At 36.5% G+C, this 23,469-nt stretch overlaps 1 protein-coding gene across 2 annotated transcripts in view; it reads right to left on the bottom strand.

Annotated features, from left to right (window-relative positions):
• Positions 1 to 23,469, bottom strand: part of dnm3a (dynamin 3a) — a 217,368-nt gene that overhangs the window by 64,886 nt on the left and 129,013 nt on the right. The window contains exons 14-15 of one of the 2 annotated variants that reach the window (XM_073063585.1): positions 19,876 to 19,989; positions 16,761 to 16,833 (exon numbers count right to left, since the gene is read on the bottom strand). In XM_073063585.1, coding sequence (XP_072919686.1) covers positions 16,831 to 16,833; positions 19,876 to 19,989 — 117 coding nt within the window. In that variant the 3' untranslated portion in view covers positions 16,761 to 16,830. Of the gene's footprint in view, positions 1 to 16,760; positions 16,834 to 19,875; positions 19,990 to 23,469 lie in introns of those variants that run through there. The other variant, XM_073063584.1, reaches the window with a different exon arrangement.

Here is a 23,469-nt window from a genome sequence, read left to right as displayed (position 1 = left end):
GGATGAGGCAATTTCAATTTCAGAAGCCCAGGAGTTTGGTTCAAGCAGAATATAAAAATATTTGAAATCTTACGTTTCTCATAATTCATGTTTTAAAGGGGAAAACATTCTTGGATTTCTATTATATTCTTAAATGATCTCCACAGTGCTTGAACACATATGTACTCTTTGTACAATAACTGTTGCAATATACATTCCCACAAAACGCAATATGAAGGTGATGTTTGAGCTATGATAGACAGATACAGTAGAGGAACACACATAGGCAGGGACTTTATATACCCCTCTACCAACATCTCTAAAATTTCAATGCTGTTTTGCAAATTACAATCATACCAGATCTTCTGTGCGCTTAAGAAAATAGATTTGGCTTTGGTTGGACCTCTCGTCCAATGCACTGAACTTGGACTGTGAACACTCAATTTTATTTGCAAGGCTTAAACCCAGAATTTTCTGATTCAGGTAAAAGTGGTACAAGGCCATTCAACATTTTGGGTCAAAACTCTTCATCTATACAGGTGAAGGGTCTCAACCCAAGACAATAAGTGTCTATTTCCCTTCACTGATGTTGCCTGACATGCTGAGTTCCTCCAGCATTTGGTGTATTGTTTCAAATTTTAGCATCTACAGTCTTCTGTGTCTCCAGGTAAAAGTGGTGCTTGCCCACAAGGACTGCATTCACTCTCCGTGAATGGACTACAACCAGAATCCAGCAACAACATCCATAACTTCTATCTCTGCTTCCACTTTTTCATCCACTGTATTCAGCATTAATCCTCGAGATATTGCACCATACTGAAACCACATCATCAGTTATCCATCCTCTATATTACTCACTTTACAAGTTCCCGATTGTACTTGATCAATACACATGACCTGAGCTCCCAAAGCTGAAAAATCACTCCTATAAATGCATTAAGTATCCCTTCAAAAGACATTACAATATAAATTCAACATGAAAATCTGCTTTCAGATTTGTAAATTTGTCAGCTCCTTGCTTTGCATTTCAGAAAATCTGACACAAGCACAATACTGTTCTTTCAGATTAAAAAAAATATTAAATTTAATTAATAGCATTAATTTAATGAATTGTACAGAGCTCCCTAACATGAAACAATGTTATGTAGCATTACTTTTACAATTTTCTTAAACATGGTGAGGTAAATAACAAATTCCCTTTTCCTTACTTCCTCTAAACCCAAAGCAGTTCTATTACTGAATGATGGGAATGGAAGTTCCAAACCATACCCTGATCAGATTAAGCTTCATCTACATTTCCAAAAGCAGCTCCAAATTTCATCCAATGGGCATTTTTACCTGTTATAATCCCTCCAAGAGCTCAGTCACCTCCTTTTTCTGATCAACTCTGTCTTTCCTTTTTCACATATTACCCTACCTTCCCCAACCACACAAACATCATAAGATCCTGGGAAGAAAACTCTCTCTCAGAGTGTGCCCACACAAATTTACTCATTTAATCAACTTGGGGTGATTCTTACCCTCTGACCTTTAAGTCTTATTGCAATGCAATAAGAGCCCCCATCTGTGGCTCTGACACTACCTTGCCCCCTTCAAAAATTACCTCAGCCTCAAGGAAGGATCCTTCATGTACCTTCTTTCACCAGCTCATAACTAATACATTTTTCTCCAAGGTACAGGCCACTTCTACTCTTTTCTCCTAAAACATCAAACAAATTTGTTTTTCACCCTGCCCATTGAACTGAAATCATCCTGGCAAAAATCACTAATGTCATTCAGAATGCTTGGAATTGCAAGTAACTCATCCTCCCTTATTTTCCTCAATCTTTTCACAATGTTCAATACAGTTAATTTACAGTATGTAGGGTTACTCAAGTACAGTATTATGCTTCTGGCAGAGCTTAGTCAAGATGACACTAAATAATGATTCCTTTGCTTGCATCTTCAGAAAGAGTTCTACTTCTATCTTTAATATCTGTATTTTTCCTTTACAGGGTTCTTTTGAAGACCCTGACCTGGAGTTACACACTGACTTCAGTTCTTTGCAGGAATTGCACCCGCTCTAGGGGTGTCATGACTAGCCGTTATCCGACATGCCAAGGGCACGGTCTTAAGAGTTCAGCTCACCTTTGGAGGCCTAGGATCTTGGGACTCTTGGTGTCCTGGACCAGTGAGTCGTGGGAGCTGGAAGATCTTTGGTCGTGTGCCCTGAGATCTGAGATTTTTGGGCACAGAGCTCAGAAAAAGCAATGCAACAGACTGCTAACATCGTAAACCTGCAAGTTGTTTATTATGTCTCCCCTCTTGCTGTGAAATAGAGATATCTCTTTCTCCCTTATTAGGAAAGAGAGAACCTGTGGTATGTCAAATACCGGATGAACGTGTAGCCGTTGGAGTAGTGCAAGTTTGTGTCTTTGCTGCTGCTTTTGCTGAACGCTTGAGTGCTCGGTGGTGGGTGCCGATGCTTTTCTTTGGCGGTGAGGGGAAGGGGGGAATCGTTGCTTGCTGCCAGTTACGCATGGGAGGGAGGGGAGCTGGGTGGGGGGGGGGGGTGCTGTGGAGTTCTCACATTTAACTGTCATTCATTTTTTGCGGCACTCCTGTTTTCATAGATGGTTGCGAAGAAAAAGCACTTCAGGATGTCTACTGTATATACCTCTCTGACATTAAATGTACCTTTGAATATTAGCTTGCACTTCTCCATGAGAGTTTCCTTTCCTGTCCCTGCACAATCCCCAACGAACATCACCAATGATGCTCTGAAGCCAAATGAAAGCTGAGCAGAATGGAAATACCATATTTATTCCACTTCACTGGTCCTGTCTAATGATCTGTTCATAATAAACATGGCCACATGAATCCTTAAAATACCCCTTGATACACTTATGGAATTCAATGAATAAATCTGCATACTTCTATTTACAAATCACGACTCAATGTACCACCACAAAACACCCATTTCCTCTGGACTTGAGTTCTCCATTCTCTTCTGTTTGATAGTCTACCCATAAATGCTAATTCATGCAAAAGTTTGGGCACCACTGTTCTGTTCATGACTCTACTTGCACATCTTCCCCAAACTAAAACAATTCTGTTGGTTTTTTGCCTTGCAACTGTTAACTTAACCTCCTTACACACATTTAGCTTTATAACATTCTCCAGCCTTGCACTCCTTCTGAATTTAACTTTGTGAATATTTAGCCTTTAGCTCACCCCATCATTCCTGGAACAGTCATCATTCATAAAGCCCTCTACCTTTATTTCCTCATTTTTAAAACTGATAGCTATGATCTCTCTTTTTCTCTGTGCAGTAGAGTATCCCTCTTAGAACTCGACATTATTTTTACTTTACCAAGCACACAGATGTAGTTTTTATTATGTATTAATTAATATTACTTCACTATACAGGAGCTTTAACCTACGTATAGGTCTACTGCAGATGCAACCTCACTGGCTCTCCACTCATTCTTGGATCACCTGGACAAGAGCAATACCTATCTCAGGCTGCTGTTTATTAATTGCAGCTCTGTGTTCAATGCAATCATGCACTCAGTTCTAATCAATAAGCTCCAAAATCTGGACCTCTGTATCTCCCTCTGCAACTACATCCTTGACGTCTTCACCTGGAGACCAGTCAGAGCTGATGAGAAATAACATTTCCTCCTCACTGCTAATCGATACTGGTGCACCTCAAGGATGTGTGCTTAGTCCACTGGTCTACTCTCTCTGCACTGATGACTATGTGGCTAAGTACAGCTCAAACGCCATCTATAAATTTGCTGATAACAATTATTGCTGGCAGAATTTCAGATGGTGATGAGGAAGCATACAGAAGTGTGATAGATCAGCTGGTTGAGTGGTGTCACAGCAATGACCTTGCACTCAACATCAGTGAGACAAAGGAACTGATCGTGGACTTCAAGAAGGGGAAGTTGAAGGAATACTTATCAGTCTTCAGCGAGGGATCAGCAGTAGAAAGGGTGAGCAGTTTCAAGTTCCTGGGTGTAAACAACTCTAAAGATCTATCCTGGGTCCAACATATTGATGCAGTTACAAAGAAGGCACGACAACGGCTATATTTCATTAAGAGTTTGAGGGGACTTGGTATGTTAACAAAGACTCTTGCAAATTTCTACAGGTGTACTGAGGACAGCATTTTAACCGGTTGCATCACTGGTTGGAGGAGCTACTGCACAGGATCAAAAAAAGTCGCAGGAAGTTGTAAACTCAGCCAGCTCCATCATAGACACTAGCCCTCCCAGCATTGATGACACCTTCAAAAGGCGACACCTCAAGAAGGTGGCATCCATCATTAAGGAACCCCATCATGCAAGACATGCCCTTTTCTCAATACTACTGTCAAGGAGGTGGTTCAGGTGCTTGAAGACATACACTCAACTTTTCAGGACTAGCATCTCTCCCTCCACCATAAGATTTTTTAATGGATAACAAACCCATACACACTACCTTACTTTTTTAGCTGTCTTTTTGTACTGCTTATTTAATTTAATATATATTTATTTTGTAATTTATAGTTCTTAAAACTATTATGAATTGCAATGTACTGGTGCCGCAAAACAACAAATTTCATGATATATTAAACCTGATTCTCATTTTCATTAAATCTATATCCTCTATACTATTGGCCAAGTTTTAACCACACTATGATAACAAAGTATTTCCCTAGCTCTTTACCAGTCTCCTTAAATTTGTGCCCTCCAATTGTTAAATTCCTAGTTGTTAAAATAAGTCTCTTTTTTTTAACATGACAACTGAGCTTTGGGAAAATAAAAGATTTATTTTGAGCTTTTCAAAGATTTTAGTATCTGATGCTTCAACATGAGAAAAACAATACCTAGGCTCTCTTTATTAATTAATTTATTTTACCACATTTTGGTACTTTCATGTTTACTCTCATCAAGTTAGATTCAAAATTAACTTGAATTTTAGATAATTCATTTTGACAGTAGTTCAACTTTATCCTAAAAGTCAAGAACCAACTTTGAAAATTAAATGATGGGTCAATACTATTTAATCTCAAAAACTGCTTCAAATGTTAAAGCTTTTTATAACTTCAGCTACTAAACAATGGATTAAAAATCTATCAGCAAGGAAAGTCCTTTAAAAATAATCTGGTGTGTTAGTAGTAGCTATGCTTTTCTAAAACAGATCATTGGCAACCAACTAATATAAACAAAACAATGACTAGCATATTTAATTGAATGATTACTCTTGGTATTTTGCTACGGTGAAATATCTCCAACTTCCAGTCAAGCCATCCTCTATTCTACATCCTCAAAGTAAAGAAGCACTTGATTTAAGAAGGTCAGTTATAGTTTGGGTGATGTAACCAGATTATTATTATATACCACTTACAATATATTTGCGCTTAAATGATTATTATCTATCAGCTATTTAGGAACAATAAACTTTAAATTATTATTTTTTTTAATAAGAGGGCCAGGAGTTTCCAAAATGTCACACCAAATGAGTGCAGAGGATCAATAATTTGGAACATAAAACATTACACCACAGGAACAGGCTCTTTGGCCCCTAATGTTGGGCCAAACCAATTAAATTGATAATCAAATGGCCAACTAAACTAATCCCTTCTACCAACATCCATATCCTTCCACTTCCTTCACATTCATGTGCTTGTCTAAAAGAGTTTTAAAAAGGTTTGTCTCTACAACATTCCAGGCACCCACCACTCTGTGTAAAAATTTTGCCCCTCACATCTTCTTTGAACTTAACTCCTCTCACCTTAAATGCATCCCCTCTGGTATTAAAACATTTCAACCCTTGGAACAAGATACTCTCTATATATTCTATCTATGCCTCTCATTATCTTATACACCACTATCAGATCTCCCTTCTGCCTCTACTGCTCCAGCGAAAATAACACAAGTTTGTCCAACTTCCTGTTATAGTACATGTCCTCTAGTGCAGCCAGTATCCTGGTAAACCTCTTCTGCACCCTCTCCAAAGCCTATAATTGCACAACCTGAACAGCATGTAATACTTCAGATGTGGCCTAACTAGAGTTTTATAAAGCTACAACAGAAATTCCTGAGTTTTGAATTCAATGCCTCAACAAATAAATGCAAGAATACCATGCTTAACAGCTTATCAACCTATGTAGCCACTTTCAATGAGCTATAAACTTAGACCCCAAAATCCCTCTGCTCCTCAACACTGTTAATGATCTTGCCCTTAACAGTGTACTGTCTCTTTAACATTTGACCTACTAACATGCAACGTTTCACATTTGGCTGGGTTAAACACAATCTGCCATTTCTCTGCCCATATCTGCAACTGATCTATATCCTGCTGTATTCTTTGTCAATCTTCTATGCTATCCACAACACCACCAATATTCATATCATCTGCAAACTTACTAACCCACCACCCATCTACCTTTTCATCCAGGTAACTTATACTGTACATGACAAACAACAAAGGTCCCAGTACAGATCCCTATGAACAGCACTAATCACAGACCACCAGCTAGAATAAGTCCCTTTGACCAATACATCTGTTTTCTGAGGGAGAGCCTGTTCTGAATCTAAACAGCAAATTCACCATAGATCCCATCCATCTTAATCTTGTGGATGAGCCTCCCATAACGGACCTTGTCAAATGCCTTATAAAATCCATGTAGACAACATCCACAGCTCTACCTTCATCAATCACCTTCATTACCTCATCAAAAAGCTCAATCAAGTTAGTAAGACACAAATTACCCCATACGGCTATGCTGGCTCTCCCTAATAAGGTCATGGTTTTCCAAATACTCATAGACCTATCCTTAAGAATTCTCTCCAGTAACCGATGTCAGACCTGCCAGTCTATAGTTTCCAGGATTATCTCTGGTTCTCTTCTTGAATAATGGAACAACATTAGCTACTTGCTAGTCCTCCAGGAACTCGCCTTTAAGTTTGGAACACAAATTATGCATAGTGTAAGCCCTTGTGAGCTGAAAACTGTACTGGATACAGTCCTGACTACAAAGTTAATCAACTTACTCAAATTATTGCCACTGTGAGTTTTCATTAATTGTCCTGTTTTGAGCTTTCAAACCGGATGTTAAAATCGTGTTTTTTTTTTTGTTTGTCAGAGGACACGAATAGTCCCACTTAAAACTTTTTAAATCCTTGTTTCAATTATAACAAAATGGACCCTTTTATGTCAATGCAACTCGTAAACAGTTCTGAGTATTTCTTTAAAGTTATTTAGGCATGCTAATTCATAAATAGCAGAAGATAAACTGGATGAAATGTTAGATGGGTAGATACTAAGACAACAACCAACTTGTAATTATTAGTACAATATTTGATTTTATTGGAAGTGTTCAAAGAAATGATAAAGTCATACATCTTAGACTACAACATGTATACATAACTATCCTTTCCTATGGGAAAGCAATGTGCTATTTCCCGAAGCTAACTTGAAACTTCCAACCTACGTTGGTTGCAAAAATGCCCCCAAACTTTAGTGTGGGACTACAAAATGAATTTCCAGCATAACACACAAATTGAGCACCAACTAACAAAATCATGCAAAATAAGGTATTACAGAGATCAATTTTATATTGATATTTACAGGAATGTAAGATTGGTAGATGTGATAATAAGGTGGCAGAACCTATTTGTACAAATAGGATATTTTAAATGAAATAATTAAAGGAATATCAGGTATGGTAGGCAAGGATGTGGAAGAATTATATTGTACTGACACATTTAAAATATTCTTCCTAGATTTGAGGCTTATGTACATTATAGAATATATTCAATGTCACTTTTATTTGTCAGTGCAACACTTGCCCTTTAATACTTATGCAAACATGATTGAAATGTATCCCATTTCATTTCAAGAACCTACAGTCAAATTCATCCCAGAGTTCAAAGCAATAAATTTCAGAGGCTGAGCAGAACTGAGCTATGTAAGAATAAAATGCAATGAGAACAAGGGAAGAATTCCAAGGTGAGTCAACTAAAGTTAGAAATTGTCAACCTCAGTTTTGAGAGCAATATAAATAATCTTACTGCATTACATGAATTAATATGCTTACTTCATTTGGCTAGCAACAAGCACTTCTTTCATTTGAGGCATTCAAGTTTGAATCCAAACAGAATCCAATTACATCCAGTTGTGTGTAATACTAATACAAACACACACAAAGACACTAAAACTGGAAAAAACATGATTAGAGAACAGATTATTGGGTTATTTCAAATTGTTTATTGCTGGTTGAAGCTTGCTATTTGCAAATTGGCTGCTATTTTCTATATTAACACTATGTATACTTGAAATGTACTTCACTGGATATAAAATGTTCTGGAACATCCTGATCAGGTGAAAATGCAAGTCTTTCATGGTTTTCATTGTATCTACACCATTTATGTTTCACTTAATTCAGAATGAATAATCTGAAAATATTGAACTCCTTGAAGTGAATAAAATTATACTCAGATTAGATTGCTTCATATCAAAATGGTATCCTTCAAATTTAGATCAGCAAGATGGTAAATTCAGCAATAAAAATGTACAAGCACGCACTATGCTCGATGCAATATAGTACAAATGTTTCTTGTACCCAATATATCTTAATAACATTTCTCAATGGCGAATCAGACCATATTAAACTTGCTCTTTTGTGGTGAAATGTTAAACATTCACCAATTTGCATTTTTGTGTTACTAATGTGGAGTGGTACTAAATTCAAGACCAAAGCTCACTGAGAATGTGTAATGTGTGACTTCATTTCAACATCTGTTCTATGCAACTAATTTCTAGTTCTACATACTAGAGCTAATGACTAGCTGAAAGCACTTTAGTGTTGAAGAAAATTTCAAAATGAACAAATTCACATATATTGGTTGCAAGATATGGTTCTATGTATACATTAGGTTTTGATTTAAAGCAGTATTTTCACTCTCTTCACATAGTGTATTTTCTTACTGAAGCATATCATTAAAAATCCAGTGCTGACTTTGGCACACAGAACCCATAGTGCAAGAATGTCTTACTTGAAGCAGCTGGGAAATATACACAGGCTTACTCCACAACTTTATATTCATCCTAGTCTAAACAGTATTCAACTGCATTGTAACGATAAGATTCTTTAAAGTTATTCTATCTAAATACATTTAACACAGCTTATTATCTTGCTTTCATAGTTGATGCATTTAACTATATAATTTATACAAGAAAATTCTGGAGAAGACACATGCAGTTTGAAAGATCTTGGTTCTTTGGAGATCAGCTAACAATTCAGCCAGCAGCCAGCCAGCCAAAATAGCTAACAGGAAATAGGAAGGCCACATGTGGAACTAATTACTCATGTGTAGGCCATGACAAAGAACATTTCTCCAGACTTTTCATGAGCTTCATTTTCAGGAAGTAGCTGTAATTACTGTTCAAGTCTAGGGCATGATTCTTAGTACTGACAGTTCCAGCATTTGAGAGGAGCCTATACCTTTTTCTGTACCGAACAGGAACTGAGATAGAACTGCTACAAATTAAAAACAAATGTTCTTTTCATAATACTTTATGTATTTACTAACACAGACATAGAACATTATTCCTGTCAGTTAGGAATATTTTATTTAACTGTTCAAACTACTGTGCTAAAATGGTTCATCTTGATTTTACAGCTTTTCCATACAAGGGGCCCACTTCCTGCCTTGCTCAGAAAGCTGGCTGAAAGATGAAATGACTGTTTAGCATTACACTAAAACATCTGGTACCATTTTATATACAGACCCATGTCTGAGAGCAAGCAATTCTAGCGGTCTCTCCAGCGGCACAGTGCATACCCAATCTCCCTGGGGTGACATCATCCCATATATGGATTGCAAGGCCCAGCCCACCCCTTTTTTTTCTTGTCCTAAATTCATTGCCAGATCCCTGTCTCCTGCAAATGTGCCACGTCAAGGCTGGAAATCACAGTTCTTTTAGAGACTTCAGTGTACGCAGACAAGAGTGGATGGTGAACTTGGTGTGCATGTATAATTTCTTTGATGGCAGAAGACAAGAAAAAGTCAAAAGGTCCTGCTCCGTCGCCCCAGTGTTCAGACTACCTGTTCAGGACAATATTGTTGTACAGTAGTCTGCACATTGGTTAGACTGGGCATGGGAAAGCAACAATAAGTTTCTTTCCACACTTTTCAGAGAAGACAGATGAACAGTGCTACAGTAAGAGCAAGTATCTTTCTTTCCTTCACCTTTTATTTTTTGAGAAAAAAGCAGCAATGATGAGGAACTCTTCCTACAGGAGGCTCTCCCCGCATAGTTTTGCAGCTGGAGACATGCCTAGGCCTAGAGTTGGACAACACCTGGTCTATGACCTGACGAACTTCACTGACCTGATCTCACCATCATAAATGGAGATATGTACCAATTGAAAAGATGGGATTCAACACTAGGTACTCTACTGTAAATAACACAAAAGTCTTCCGTGAACTTAAAGCTTATTGTACCATTTGTGTGCACTTACCTCATGATCAAAAATACAGCCATGTCAGTGCAATGATCTAATTCAATGTTTGATTGTGTTATTATTGCAGTTAATTACAAAAGATAAAATATATTCTGTTTCAATGCAGTCAATGACAAAATTTTATGTAAATGAGAAATACACTGCAAAATTTTCTACATAGTATTTATAAATATGCAGCTTTTGTGAACCAGCTTTCTGAGTGTCTCCACCGACTACAGACTATGTTAAGGTGAGTGGTAGAACATTAGGATGTTTAATCAAAAGTTTGTGTAAAATTTTGATCTTTGTGCTTAAATGTCTGGATTTTATTGCAGTATGCTAATAGTTCGGTAAAAATTCCACCTACATTATCAAAATACAAGTCATATTCATCACGGAAGAATATTAAAGGACTGCACTGTAGTCTCATTGTTGGTTAAAGAAAATTTTTGCATTGCATGACTGAAACTAAATACGGAGGAGAATATTCTAATTTATTTTGTTTCACTTTGGTTAGTGGATAAGAAGGGAAGGTAGAGTTAATAATTTTTCTAAAAGTATTATAAAAAGTTCAAAATAAAATATCACAGACTTGAAATTAAATAGAATCAACATTTCTGAATCCTAGCACACCAATATCATTTTAAATTGACATCTTTACAATGAAGCAACTTAATATTTGCCTGAAATAGTAGTGCTTTTTAGCAATTTCATTTTATATGACATTCAAACTGATTTCAGAGATATTAACTCCAACTGCTTGGCATATGTTTCAGGAAAAAGGAATGATTAAGAAATGCAAAATGAAAGGTCTTATCAGCATACCCAAGGGATTACTGTCCGCTGAAAGCTTATTTTCTGTGAGGCTAAATATGTGTTGCTAATTTTACAATTGTCCATTCACAGTTTTGCTGCATCATATCCTCTAACCATCTTGGTCTCTAATTTGATGAGGAAAAGTATAAGCTTCCACAATCTTAATATGGAAGTTGTTCAAATTATTATTGCAAACACTTTAAAATCATACATTAATTCACTGACTTAGGAAATTCTAAATGTTGCAATAACCTTTTAAAAACAAATCTTATTTGTTCCAAAATTATGCTCCCTTATACTTTCCAGTTACTGAACATTTTAAGAGACTATGTGCAAGCAATAACCAATATCCTAAGAATGGGAAATATGTTACATCCAACTACACAACATATTTACACAATTATTGTTATTTTGAATAAGATCAACAACTTTGGATGAAATAATCACTGTGAAACATGTAATATTCTTAGGACTGAGTGAGAGATTATTTCAGCAGTTTGAAAGGAAGTCATGTTAAAAAAATACCTGATTACATTTTTGTTATCATAAAATGCTGAACAAAAAGAATGTATTTTGGACCACAGCATTCAGAGAAGTGCCACTTGTCAACTAATTTATGTTCCGCCATGTTTTTTTTTAAATCCAAAGTTTTGTCTGTTATGTGTAGAATTGAACTAACAACCACACTTCTTAAATTTACAGCTTTGATTCAACTGCAGATGTAGTTGAATCTGTTAGGTTGGAGTAAAATGGTTTAAATAAAATTCTCAATGAGTAAAATCATTCTATTTATAAGATGATTCTCATGTTTCAGATTTTACTGTTCATTCTTTAATCTTGCTATCCTTACTGGCCTACTAATTTGTTTATACTAGCTACATCGCAGTTATGGACCACCCAAGCCTCACGCCTCCATTTAAAGTGACCATAGTTAAGAAATGTTGCATTGGCGAGTTTTCAAGCAAATAAATCGGTGATGTTTTATTATCAAGAAAATTTCTCACTAATTCACAATTTTTTTTTGTGATTTGGATTTTTTCCTAAATAATTCTCTTTTAAATTTCATAGCATTAACATCAAAGAATTGAATTATATGATTATGACAATTAAGTAGCTGCACTATTGTAAAAAGAAAAAATTTGTTTTTGCAGTTTGACCATTTACTTGAGAAGGATTTAAATGTTGAGAGCAGATACACATTTAATATTTTAAAATAGTTACCACAAAAAAGTATTTATTTAATTACCACATTTGTTAACTGCAACAAAAGGTATTTTCAATCAAGTGCCTGGAATAGAAAAGTGTTCAAAACATAAAAATCATCATTTTTTTAAGAATGAGTTTTAAGCGGAAATATATCTGTTTGAAAATAAACATCCAATTTCCGCAAATCAACAACTGCACTCCACGTCAAACTTTGTACAAAATCCAGGATATTGGCCAGTAGGCGAAGGTTTCATTACGAGATGGGTGTTCAGTTCAAAGTAAACATTTTAAAATATTCATTTCCTGCACTTCTGCCAGTACATAGAGCATATAATGCAGTCCATTTTTGTACTTCTTAAGATTAGAGGCTTGGGTTATCAATATACTCAGTTTATATCCATATTGTGTGGTACTATTTATACTGTGAAGCAATAAATTTGCCTGAAACTAGTTTAATTTGTCAGAACATGCTGCACACCAACATGCTGGCATTATTTATTGCAGTCTATTGATCCTAATATATCAAAAATGTAAAAAGTGAACAAAAACAATTTTTATATATTAAGAATAACATTAATATAGAAAATATTTAAATCATTCTGCAGACTAATTATCTGTGCTTTTTCCCCCAGAGTAATTGATAATTATTTTACCTTGGTCACAACATTTCAACTACAATTTTGCACAATATTCAAATAAATGATTCAGTGTTAAATAGAATTTCGGATTACCATCATTCTAGAAGTCAAAGTAAATAAAATCTTAATTTTTTTTGTGACCTTCTGCATTTATACTAAGTATCTTCTACTCCTTTAGAATGTCATCAATTCAATAATCTGTCTCCATTAACAATCAAGACTTTTCAAAGTGGTTTAATTTATATACAAAGATTTTGAAGTGTTTTAAAAATATTAAGCACTATTCTTATTCTTTTCAGTTACTGAATTATCGGTACAAAACCTTTGCCTCATTAGCCCAGGTATACTTAATGTCAACAATAATGTCATTATTGTAATAATAAATGAAGAGCCATATTGTAATAATAGTGGTAAACTGTAGTGACCATTCAAATGTTCATCTGTAACTACAGACAAGAGGAATATTTTACAATATTTTATTATTATAAATGCAAATAAATAAACCATTAAATGAATTTTAAGATAAATCTACTCGGTATTCTCATCCCATAAACAGGAATCCTTATATGAAAGTTTTTAAAAAACAGCAGATACTAGAAATCTGAAATTAAAACAGAAAATAGTCAGGTTAGGCAGCATCTATGGAAGGAGAAACAGTTAGGCAGCATCTATGGAAGGAGAAACAGTTACAATATTTCAGGTCAAACACTCCTTATTCTAATATTTTTTGCTTTTATTTAAGAAATGTTCTTTTAATGAAAGATCAAAATTTGAAAATTTCCTCTCCAGAGACATGTAAACACTATTTTCTACTCTTTTTAACTGCTTATTTTTAAAAAACTGGTTTACAATTGAAAATATCTTCCTGCTGCGATTGGCTGCCATTTGGTGAGAGGAAGGAGAAAAGGGACTGATTTATAAACTTGGATGGTGAAAGTAAACTAGTTGTTCAAATCACAGTTGAATTTGATATTAATCTTTTCACTCACAGAGAATGTATCATGTTACTAAGAATAATGGTAATCTCTTGTGTTAAATTGTATATTTGTGAATGCTATTATTCAACATTAATTGCTAAAAGAATACAGAATGAATGTTCATTCAAGAACACATCAATTGTTGTGAAAACTCTTTACTTACTACAATGAAGAACACAGTAAAAGATCCTAGAAATGGCTGGTAGGAGTTGTCATGTGTCTGCCTGTCTACACTTGCTGTGCAGAAAATCCTCTCACCTGTACAGCAGGCACAGACAGGCAGTCACATGACAACCCAGCCTGACTGAGAGCCATTCAGCTGGAAATCAGAAGAAGAGTCCAGAGACTTCTTGAGATTGATTAAAATGCCATCTTCAACACCGAAGTACAGTTGTAGATTCAGTCTTTTTGCTAATCTGCTGTATTGCCTACTTGTTTTAATGCATGTACATCTAGTTTTATCACCAATGCAGACATAACAAATAAAGAACTCTTGGATAATCGGAAAGTTAATTGGATTGGTTTGATCAGGTCAAATACTGCAAATGTCCTCAAGTAAATCACTCTGAAACAACTGTTATTTAATAATCTACCCGCACAGTTATGTAAAGGATGTAGGAAAATTACAAGTAAGTTTAATAATTTTATTTTCTGACAATTTGTTTTCACAGCTGATCATCATGGCTTGAAATTAAAACTAATTGTAAAATGACAATAGGTTTGTTTTAATTTTACAATTGCTTTAATGTTATTTTATATCCAATTATCAGTTATACATCTTTATACATAAAATATTATATATTTTAATTGCATTTTCATCAATCAGCCCTAGATATGTAAATATAACATTGTACTGTGTAGTTTTATTGCCTAAAGAAAATGACACACAAGCTCATATCTGCGATGGATTTCATTCTCAGAGGTAATAAATTCTGAGAACCAACAGGTAAGTGAGGCAAGTAATGTTATTAGACTCCAAAATTAACTTCCCTACTCTATTTGGCTGATCTCCAGCTGAAACTGGGTTCAGGCTTATAGCCTGGTGAATCAAGTAACAAAGGTTGGAGGTGAAACTTTACTAAGAAGCAAGGAGGAGGGTTCAGGTGATGAAAATGCGAGCTTGAAGAGGAAAGTCAAGATGCTGGAGCAGAGAACCAGTTGCCGTGTAACAATAAGCAGACTGAGGCAGAAAGTTCTAGTGCATTCTGAAGGGGAGACTAGAAAGCCACAATAACTGCTTTGGTCATTGCCCCTCAGCTGAACACCTCAAATATACAGTACCTGATGCAAAAGAGCAGCTTCCAAGTAAAAATCTACTGCCTAGTTCTCCTTACAAAGCTGGTCTCAGGTTAATGGTGACTAAAAGGCTTGAAAGGCTGTGCTGTTGCTAGGTGTGGGAGTCATTAGGTAGAAGTGATCAAGAATGATAGCCCACACCTGATTGTGGCTTTCAGTGGGTTCGGTGGATATCATGAACTGGCAGTACAATTAGGAAAGACTGCGACTGAGGAGCAGCACCATACCCAGATACAAGATTATGGATAAGCAGAATGCTGGGAAGAAGGGGTGTAATATTACACCAATAGCACATCAGGTGGGTTTGGAAAAGTGGGATCATGACAGCACTTTGAGGATGGCTGTCGAGGAGTGGGAATTGCAACTGGTAACACATTGAGGAGGATAGAAACAAATAGTGAGAAAGAAGGTATGCAAGTGATTGAAGGTGGTTGTTTGGTGCAGAGGAGTGGCCTCATTGAATCAGTAAGTAACTTATCTACCTGGGAAGTCTTTCAGTGCACACCAGTAAGACCATATAATGCATATATTAGAGTGGCAAAAATGGCTGTTCCTGGCCTTCAGCTTCCTGATGAACACAGTCTTACAAGGTTTGGGCAGTGAACAATATCAACCAACACAAATACCAGTAACTGCCCAACTGATACACTGACATTCATTAATAGATTTCAAAATTATCATCATGTCATACTGGGAAAAAAATAATTATCAGCTTACAAAAGCAGTATAATGCAATTGAAACTATAAGCAATAAGTTTATCATGAGTAAAAGGATATTAGACATGAAGGTCACATCAAGGACAAATATTAAAAGTTAAAATTAGATATAACCATACTAGATCTGGGTGCACTTAGTATTAATAATAATGTAAAATGGCACAGATCGAGAAAAAATAATTTGATCTAGCAATTGTTGCAGTTGCCAAAGTTAGGAACTCAATATTCTAGGGTTATCGATACTTAGAAAAGGTAAGTAGTATGAAAACGAAGATAGGGCAATATTGACAATAAAGTGTAGTACACACATGAGTAGTAACAATGGTTCTCAGTCCAGAAGTTCAGAAGGAGGAGCCAAGAAATGACCAATAGAAACATAATTGAGAGCAGATTACTGCTTTCTTTATAACAATCTGCACTGGAGGGAGTTTTAATCAGCAAGTTACCACAGTATGTAGCAGAGTAAAGAATAATCATGAGCAACTTTTAACCTTCATAAAGACAGAACAAACCAAACAGACAAAAGTAGGTTAGAGATTATCAGTTAATGAAATGCATTACAGATAGTTTAGCAGAACAACAGGTCGAGCATATAATTGAAATCAGGAGTTGATGAAATAAAGCAGGAAATTTACTTGATTTAGATGTTCATTAATGATATTAATAAATGCAGGGCTCGGATGATGCAGCGACATTGCTTAATCCTGTTCCTTTATGATTATCACTTTAAACAAACACAGGCATATTACTAAAATGGTTAACTTTTGTTTCACATGAATAACTCACTCAATAATACCAACATCAAGTACGGCAAATGAAAAAGCCAAATCCAAGTTTTATGAAACAAGTGATTCTTTAAGAAATATCTGATGTCGAGAATGGGGTTAGAAGAAAATCATTTTGTTGCTGCAAAAATTCTTGTAATTTTTCATGAACACATTTGTACAAAGTGAATGTAGACAACCGGAGACCTGAAAACTGAAGTTCAACAAGTACTGCCCCTTTGATCAGCAGCAGAAAAATTGCATTAAAATACGATCTAATAATGATGGTTGAGTAAGTAACTTGAAACTGAAATGTGCTGAACATATCTTTACTCACTTGCTCAGTTCAACCAGGCCACATTCCATTAAGTCAAGGAGAGAAAAGAACTCTTTAAGCATGCAACAAACACAAAATGCTGGTGGAACGCAGCAGGCCAGGCAGCATCTATAGGGAGAAGCGCTGTCGACGTTTCGGGCTGAGTCCTGATCTCGGCCCGAAACGTCGACAGTGCTTCTCCCTATAGATGCTGCCTGGCCTGCTGCGTTCCACCAGCATTTTGTGTGTGTTGCTTGAATTTCCAGCATCTGCAGATTTCTTCGTGTTTGTCTTTAAGCATACTACTGCTAATTCTGTTCCTTGTAGTATCTTTTCTCCATTAGTGTACAATGATGTGTAATTCTGGAAATGCTTAAACCTTCACAACCCTGCCCTCCAGAGCTCCTAAGAAATTATAAATATTCTCAGCAGCATCATCTTAAAATATTAAGATTAGCCCTAACACAGAACATAAGCTAGATCTTGGTGTGCCCTATCCACTCTTTTGCTTACAAGCTCAAAATACACTTGCAATGAAAATTGTAGGCAAATAATACTATAATGAAGCCATGGAGCATCACAGACATCAGTGTACCTAGTGGCCTGACAATACATGTTCTAGGCCACTGAGTTTTAAGGACAATGAAATAATACAAAATCAAGTATGGTGAATGAAAAAGACCAACCCAAGTTTTATGAAACAAGTGATTCTTTAAGATATATTTGCAAATTTTTAAGAAGTCAAGAAATAATTGTTTCATTTTAGAAGTTTTATGTAATATTATAAGATGTAACAACATAAAATGCCATTTAAAATACAAAAACATTTCAGTTATGTACTTATAAAGACTGGTAACTGTAATCCAATCTTCTTCATATGTTGAATATTGTTCACTCCAAGGAATCTGGAAGCCTGTTACAGTAATCAATGCACAAAAGCAGCAATTTCTTGAAATACATGGGGAGGCTGGTGGTGACTTACCACTTTTACAAGATTAAAATTAGGGCATCACCAATTTTCTATTTTGCATCTTTCAGGATACATTTCTTACAAGTATTTTCTGGAAGAATTACACAGTGAATACATTGAACATTAAGCACATTATTTCCCCAGAATATTTTGTACCAAAATTCTTGATCATACATACACCTCTGTGGGTTGCATTTATTACTGACGATAAATTGCAAATGATTAAAGCAGCAATATTTAACTAATTGACAGATCAAAGTTGTATCGTTGTAACTTTTAAATCTGTAAATGTATCTTTACATTTCAAACATGTCAGATATGTGAAATTGTCAGCAGCTTTTCAGGATTGAGTGAAAAGTAGTAAGCAACAACTGTGACCCATAGGTACTAGGGAACTCCAATGCTAACATGAGGAAGTCTCTAACCACCTTCCTTATCATCAAGGTGCTGAAGATCACCACTAATACAGAAACTTAAAGGGCAGCTCAAAGGGTGGCATTCTGTGGTAGTACTCACTTCCTCACACATTACCATGTAAAGGAATAACCTGAAACTGTCTAGATGACTGCAGCTCCAAGACTCAGGAAGATAAATATATCAGGGGTTCCCAACCTGGGGTCCCAGTCTTTTTTATACCATGGACCTCAGGTGGAAAACCTCTGATCTAGGACAAAGTACCCAATTAGTTGACAAATTACACAGCACGTTAGCCATACAATTCTAGGGTACAGAGGAACTATAGGTGTAATATATCATCTGTAAAATGCATTGAAGCAAACTTCCAAGACTACCTTGGCACCATATTCTCACAAAAATGTTGTTGTGCTGGAGGTAGACAAACTTGCATGTGTTCATGTGAAATGAATCATTTTTAGAGCCAGAATACAACAGCACAGAAACAGACCCTTCGTCCAATCTAGTCAAATACCATACTGTTATTCTTCCTAATCCCATCGACTTGCATAAGGACCATAGCTCCCCATACCCATCCACATACTTATTCAACTAAACATTGCAATCAAACCTGCATCCACAACATCCGTTGGCAGCTCATTCCCACGTTATATAGGACATTATTGCTGCTTTAGTATAAGAACATGCTCTAACGAGAGCTTCAAAGCCAATCCCAAAAGAAAAGCCACTGATAAAGCAACATGAGATGTCCATTTCCCACAACACAAAATTCCTTACGACTTTGACTGAAATTACAACTGTACAAAATGTGTAGATTTTCTGGATCATTTGTTTCATGGTGAAGATATGCCCATTAGGAACCAAGTTAAGATCATCTTTAGCTTTTACACAGAAAAGATTATATATAGCAGGAAAGAGACATGCGTCTTATTTGTCTGAATAAGTAAATGAATAACATTTTAAAACACCGTAGTAGTTCCATACACACTGTTTAACTGAATAACAAAAGAGCCAGGAGTTAGGTAAAGTAGTAATTCAACAGTACTACAAGAAAACCTCATTCTCCATTTTTTCTTACTTCAACTGAAGAGCCACATTTCTGATTTTCTGTATTCACTACGATGATGCAACTAGAATTCTGAATACAGTTCACACAGAACCATGGTAATGAATCTACAATTTAAGTAAAACATTGCAGACTTTGAATTAAAGCACTATAGTACATACTATGCAACTGCGTACTAACAATAATTACAATAAGTCATAAAATTGCATGATTTCTTTCATTTATATTCCTCTTACCTCTTCATCCTTGAACCAACAGAGACACTCTGCAGTCAACACAAACCAATATTCCTTGGAACCTCCTTTTATGATGCTGATATTGCTGATGGTGAGCCAACCTTTTCTGACCACCTACAAGGAAATATGGACAGATAAGCAGACATAAATCTGTGTTTAAGACAAGTTATTCATCTTCTTGAATAAGTGATTATTAGAAACATAGAAAACCTACAGCACAATACAGACAAATGACAGATTATTAATGGTTCTTTTTTCCTTCAAAACTAACAACAGTACCTTGCTTTGCTTTTCTTTGCATGATCATCATGGGATTGCATAATACTACTGATATCAACTCATCTTTAAAATTAGAATAACATCTCCAAAGTATTACGGTCACGAGTAAAGGGACTGTACAACTTCCAAAACAACTGTAGGTTTACCGCACCAATTATGATTTTTATTTAACAGTGCTGTAAGCTGCATATATTTATGTCATTGTGAGTATTATTACTGTGACACAATCATAAGTTCTGTACACTCTAGCGTGCAACAAGAGCCTAGAATAATTTATTGTTCACCCCAGAGCAAATTACCAATAAAATCTTAGTTTCCTTGAACAGTAATGGAAGCGATGCTCTAAGTATAAAGACAACATTGACATTACTATTGTATACCACAGTAACAGTAAATGATATATCGTAATAAACCATATGATTCTTGTAATACAGTCGGCCCTCCTTATCCGCGGGGGATTGGTTCCGGGATCTACAGGCCATGACACCCATAGACTTGTCTGTAATTTTGTGACAGTATGTTTTTCTGCTATTGTAACAATATGTGTTGTAGGTGCTATGTGCTGTTTGTGACCATTGGTATTGTGTTTTGCATCTTGGCCCTGGAAGAACACCATTTTGTTTGGCTGTATTCATGTGTATGGCTGAATGATAACTTTACTTGAACTTGTTAATAATATCAAGACCACATATGAATCTGTTCTTGTCTCTAGTCTTTCATCAATTCCACTGCAGATTAACAAACTTTGGAATGAGGTCCACCGCAGACCATCTTCATTTTAACAGCCGTGTTGGTTACTCTTAATTAAAGCAAACTGACCATGAAATTGGACAGTTGATTACTTGCTTTCTCTCAGTAATCATTGCATTTAGTAGAAATCACAGGATTAATAGGGGAGGCAGGGGAGGGAAGGAAATTGTGAACCAGGCACGTGCTGGATGTGTGAAATAGCTACAAGCTAATCATGCATAGTCGTCCCAGCACATACTTTCCACATCTACTTTCTGGCAGAAACTTAAGAAAAAAGCACCTCTCTACAACAGGGATCTCCAACTTATGACCTACAGACCCCTTGGTTAATGGTGGGGGTCCATGACATAAAAAAGGTTGAGAACCCTGCCATGTAACGACAAGTCTACCTCATTTAACCCAAGATGTGGTTTCTCGATCAGGTAACAGTTTCAGAATTAGATGCAACAACAACAACTTTTAGGAACTAACATGGAAACTGCTACAAGCCTGAAAGGCTGACAAGGTGATATTGTTACAAATATAATCTATCATAGTGACGGCAGCATTCAATGGAAGAACCTGCATTTTGCAATCATAATCATTAGGGTCTGAACATTCAGGACCAGATTGTGCTGACTTCTGCATGGATTTGATCAAAACCCGGGAGTTTGGTAGTTTATAGCAGATTAAATTGCAGGCGTCCACCAAATATACCAGTCTAAAAGTTACCAATAGATACAAAAAGGTTGAACCTGTCAGTTCAGTTCAGAGCTAGATTCCCCTGAGAATCCAGTGGTGAAGCCCAATTTTGCTGAAATTCCCTGTACCTCACTGAGGAGCCAAGGCCTCATCTACTCAGTGAAAAATGTAAGGAAAAAGTTTAGGAGATAAAGAAGTTAAACATATTTTGCTTTAGATTAATGTTTTTAATTTGTTTGTTTTTATAATTTAGTTAACTTTATTTTTTAATTATTTCACTTATCACTTCAAGTTTACACACACACACAGCTGGAGGAACTCAGCAGTACAGGCAGCATCTATAGAAATAAATAAACTGTCAATGTTTTGGGCTGCAAGCTTTCTTCAGGACTCAAGAGGAAGAGGGAAGACAACAGGGGGAAAAGGTGGAAGGAGAATAGCAAGAAGGTGATAAATGAAGCTAAGTGGGTGGGAAAGGTAAATGGCTGGAAAGGAAGGAATCTGATTTGAGAGGAGAACGGACCAAAGAAAAAAGGGAAGGAGGGAACCCAGGGGGAGGTGATAGGTGAGAAGAGATACAAGGACAGAGTGGGGAATAAAAGAAAAGGGGAGGGGGAGAGATTTTTTTTACTGGAAGGAGAAATTGATATTCATGCCATCAGGCTGGAGGCTACCCAGATGGAATATAAGGTATTGCTCCTCCACCCCAAGGGTGGCCTCATTGTAGCACAAGAGGAGACCATAAACAACCTATTAGAACGGGAATTGGAATTAAAATGCTTAGCCACCAGGAAGTTTTACTTTTGGCAGATGGAGCAGAGGTGTGCAATAAACTGGTCTCCAAATTTACAATGGGTCTCACCAATGTAGAGGAGCTGCACTGGGATCACTGGACACTATTGATGATCCCAGCATATTCACAATGCAGTGGCACCTCACCTGTAAGGACGGTCTGGGGCCCTGAATGGAGGTGAGGAGGGAAGTGAATGGGCAGATGTAGCATATTGACCACTTGCAGGGTTGAGGTAAAGAAATGTTTGGTGGTAGGATACCCTTGAAGTCAGTGGAGGTTGCGGAGAATAATGTGTTAGATGTGGAAGCTCATGGGGTGGTAGGTAAGGACAAGAGGAACTCTATCACTATTAAGGCGGCGGGAAGATGGGGCAAGTGTGGATGTTTGGAAAATGGAGGAGATGTGAGTGAAGGCAGAATCAATGGTAGAGAAAGGGAAACCCCATTCTTTGAAGGAAGAAGAGATCTCTGATGTTCTGGAAAGGAAAACCACATCCTGGGAACAGATGTGGTGGGGACAAGGGACTGTAAAAATAGCATTTTTGCAGGAGATAGGATCGGAAGAGGTATGGTCAAGATAACTGTGGAAATTGGTAGGTTTATAAAAGATGTCAGTCAACAAATCTGCAGAGAGATAGCAGACAACTGCAGGAAACATAAAGTTGTGATAGTAGGGGATTTTAATTTTCCACGTATTGATTGGGACTCCCATACTGTTAAAGGTCTAGACGGGTTAGAATTTGTAAAATGTGTTCAGGAAAGTTTTCCAAATCAATATATAGAGGTACCAACTAGAGAGGATGCAATATTAGATCTCCTCTTAGGAAACGAGTTAGGACAGGAGACAGAAGTGTATGTAGGGGAACACTTTGGTTCCAGTGATCATAACACCGTATGTTTCAACTTGATCATGGATTAAGATAGATCTGATCCTCGGGTTGAGGTTCTAAACTGGAAGAAGGCCAAATTTGAAGAAATGAGAAAGGATCTACAAATGTTTGTAAAAAGAGTGGATTGGGACAGGTTGTTCTCTGGCAAGGACGCCGTTGGTAAGTGGGAGGCCTTCAAAGGAGAAATTTTGAGAGTGCAGAG

Source organism: Hemitrygon akajei, chromosome 12, assembly GCF_048418815.1.
Source record: "Hemitrygon akajei chromosome 12, sHemAka1.3, whole genome shotgun sequence".
Lineage (NCBI taxonomy): Eukaryota > Metazoa > Chordata > Chondrichthyes > Myliobatiformes > Dasyatidae > Hemitrygon > Hemitrygon akajei.
This window is presented reverse-complemented; position numbering and strand designations above follow the sequence as displayed.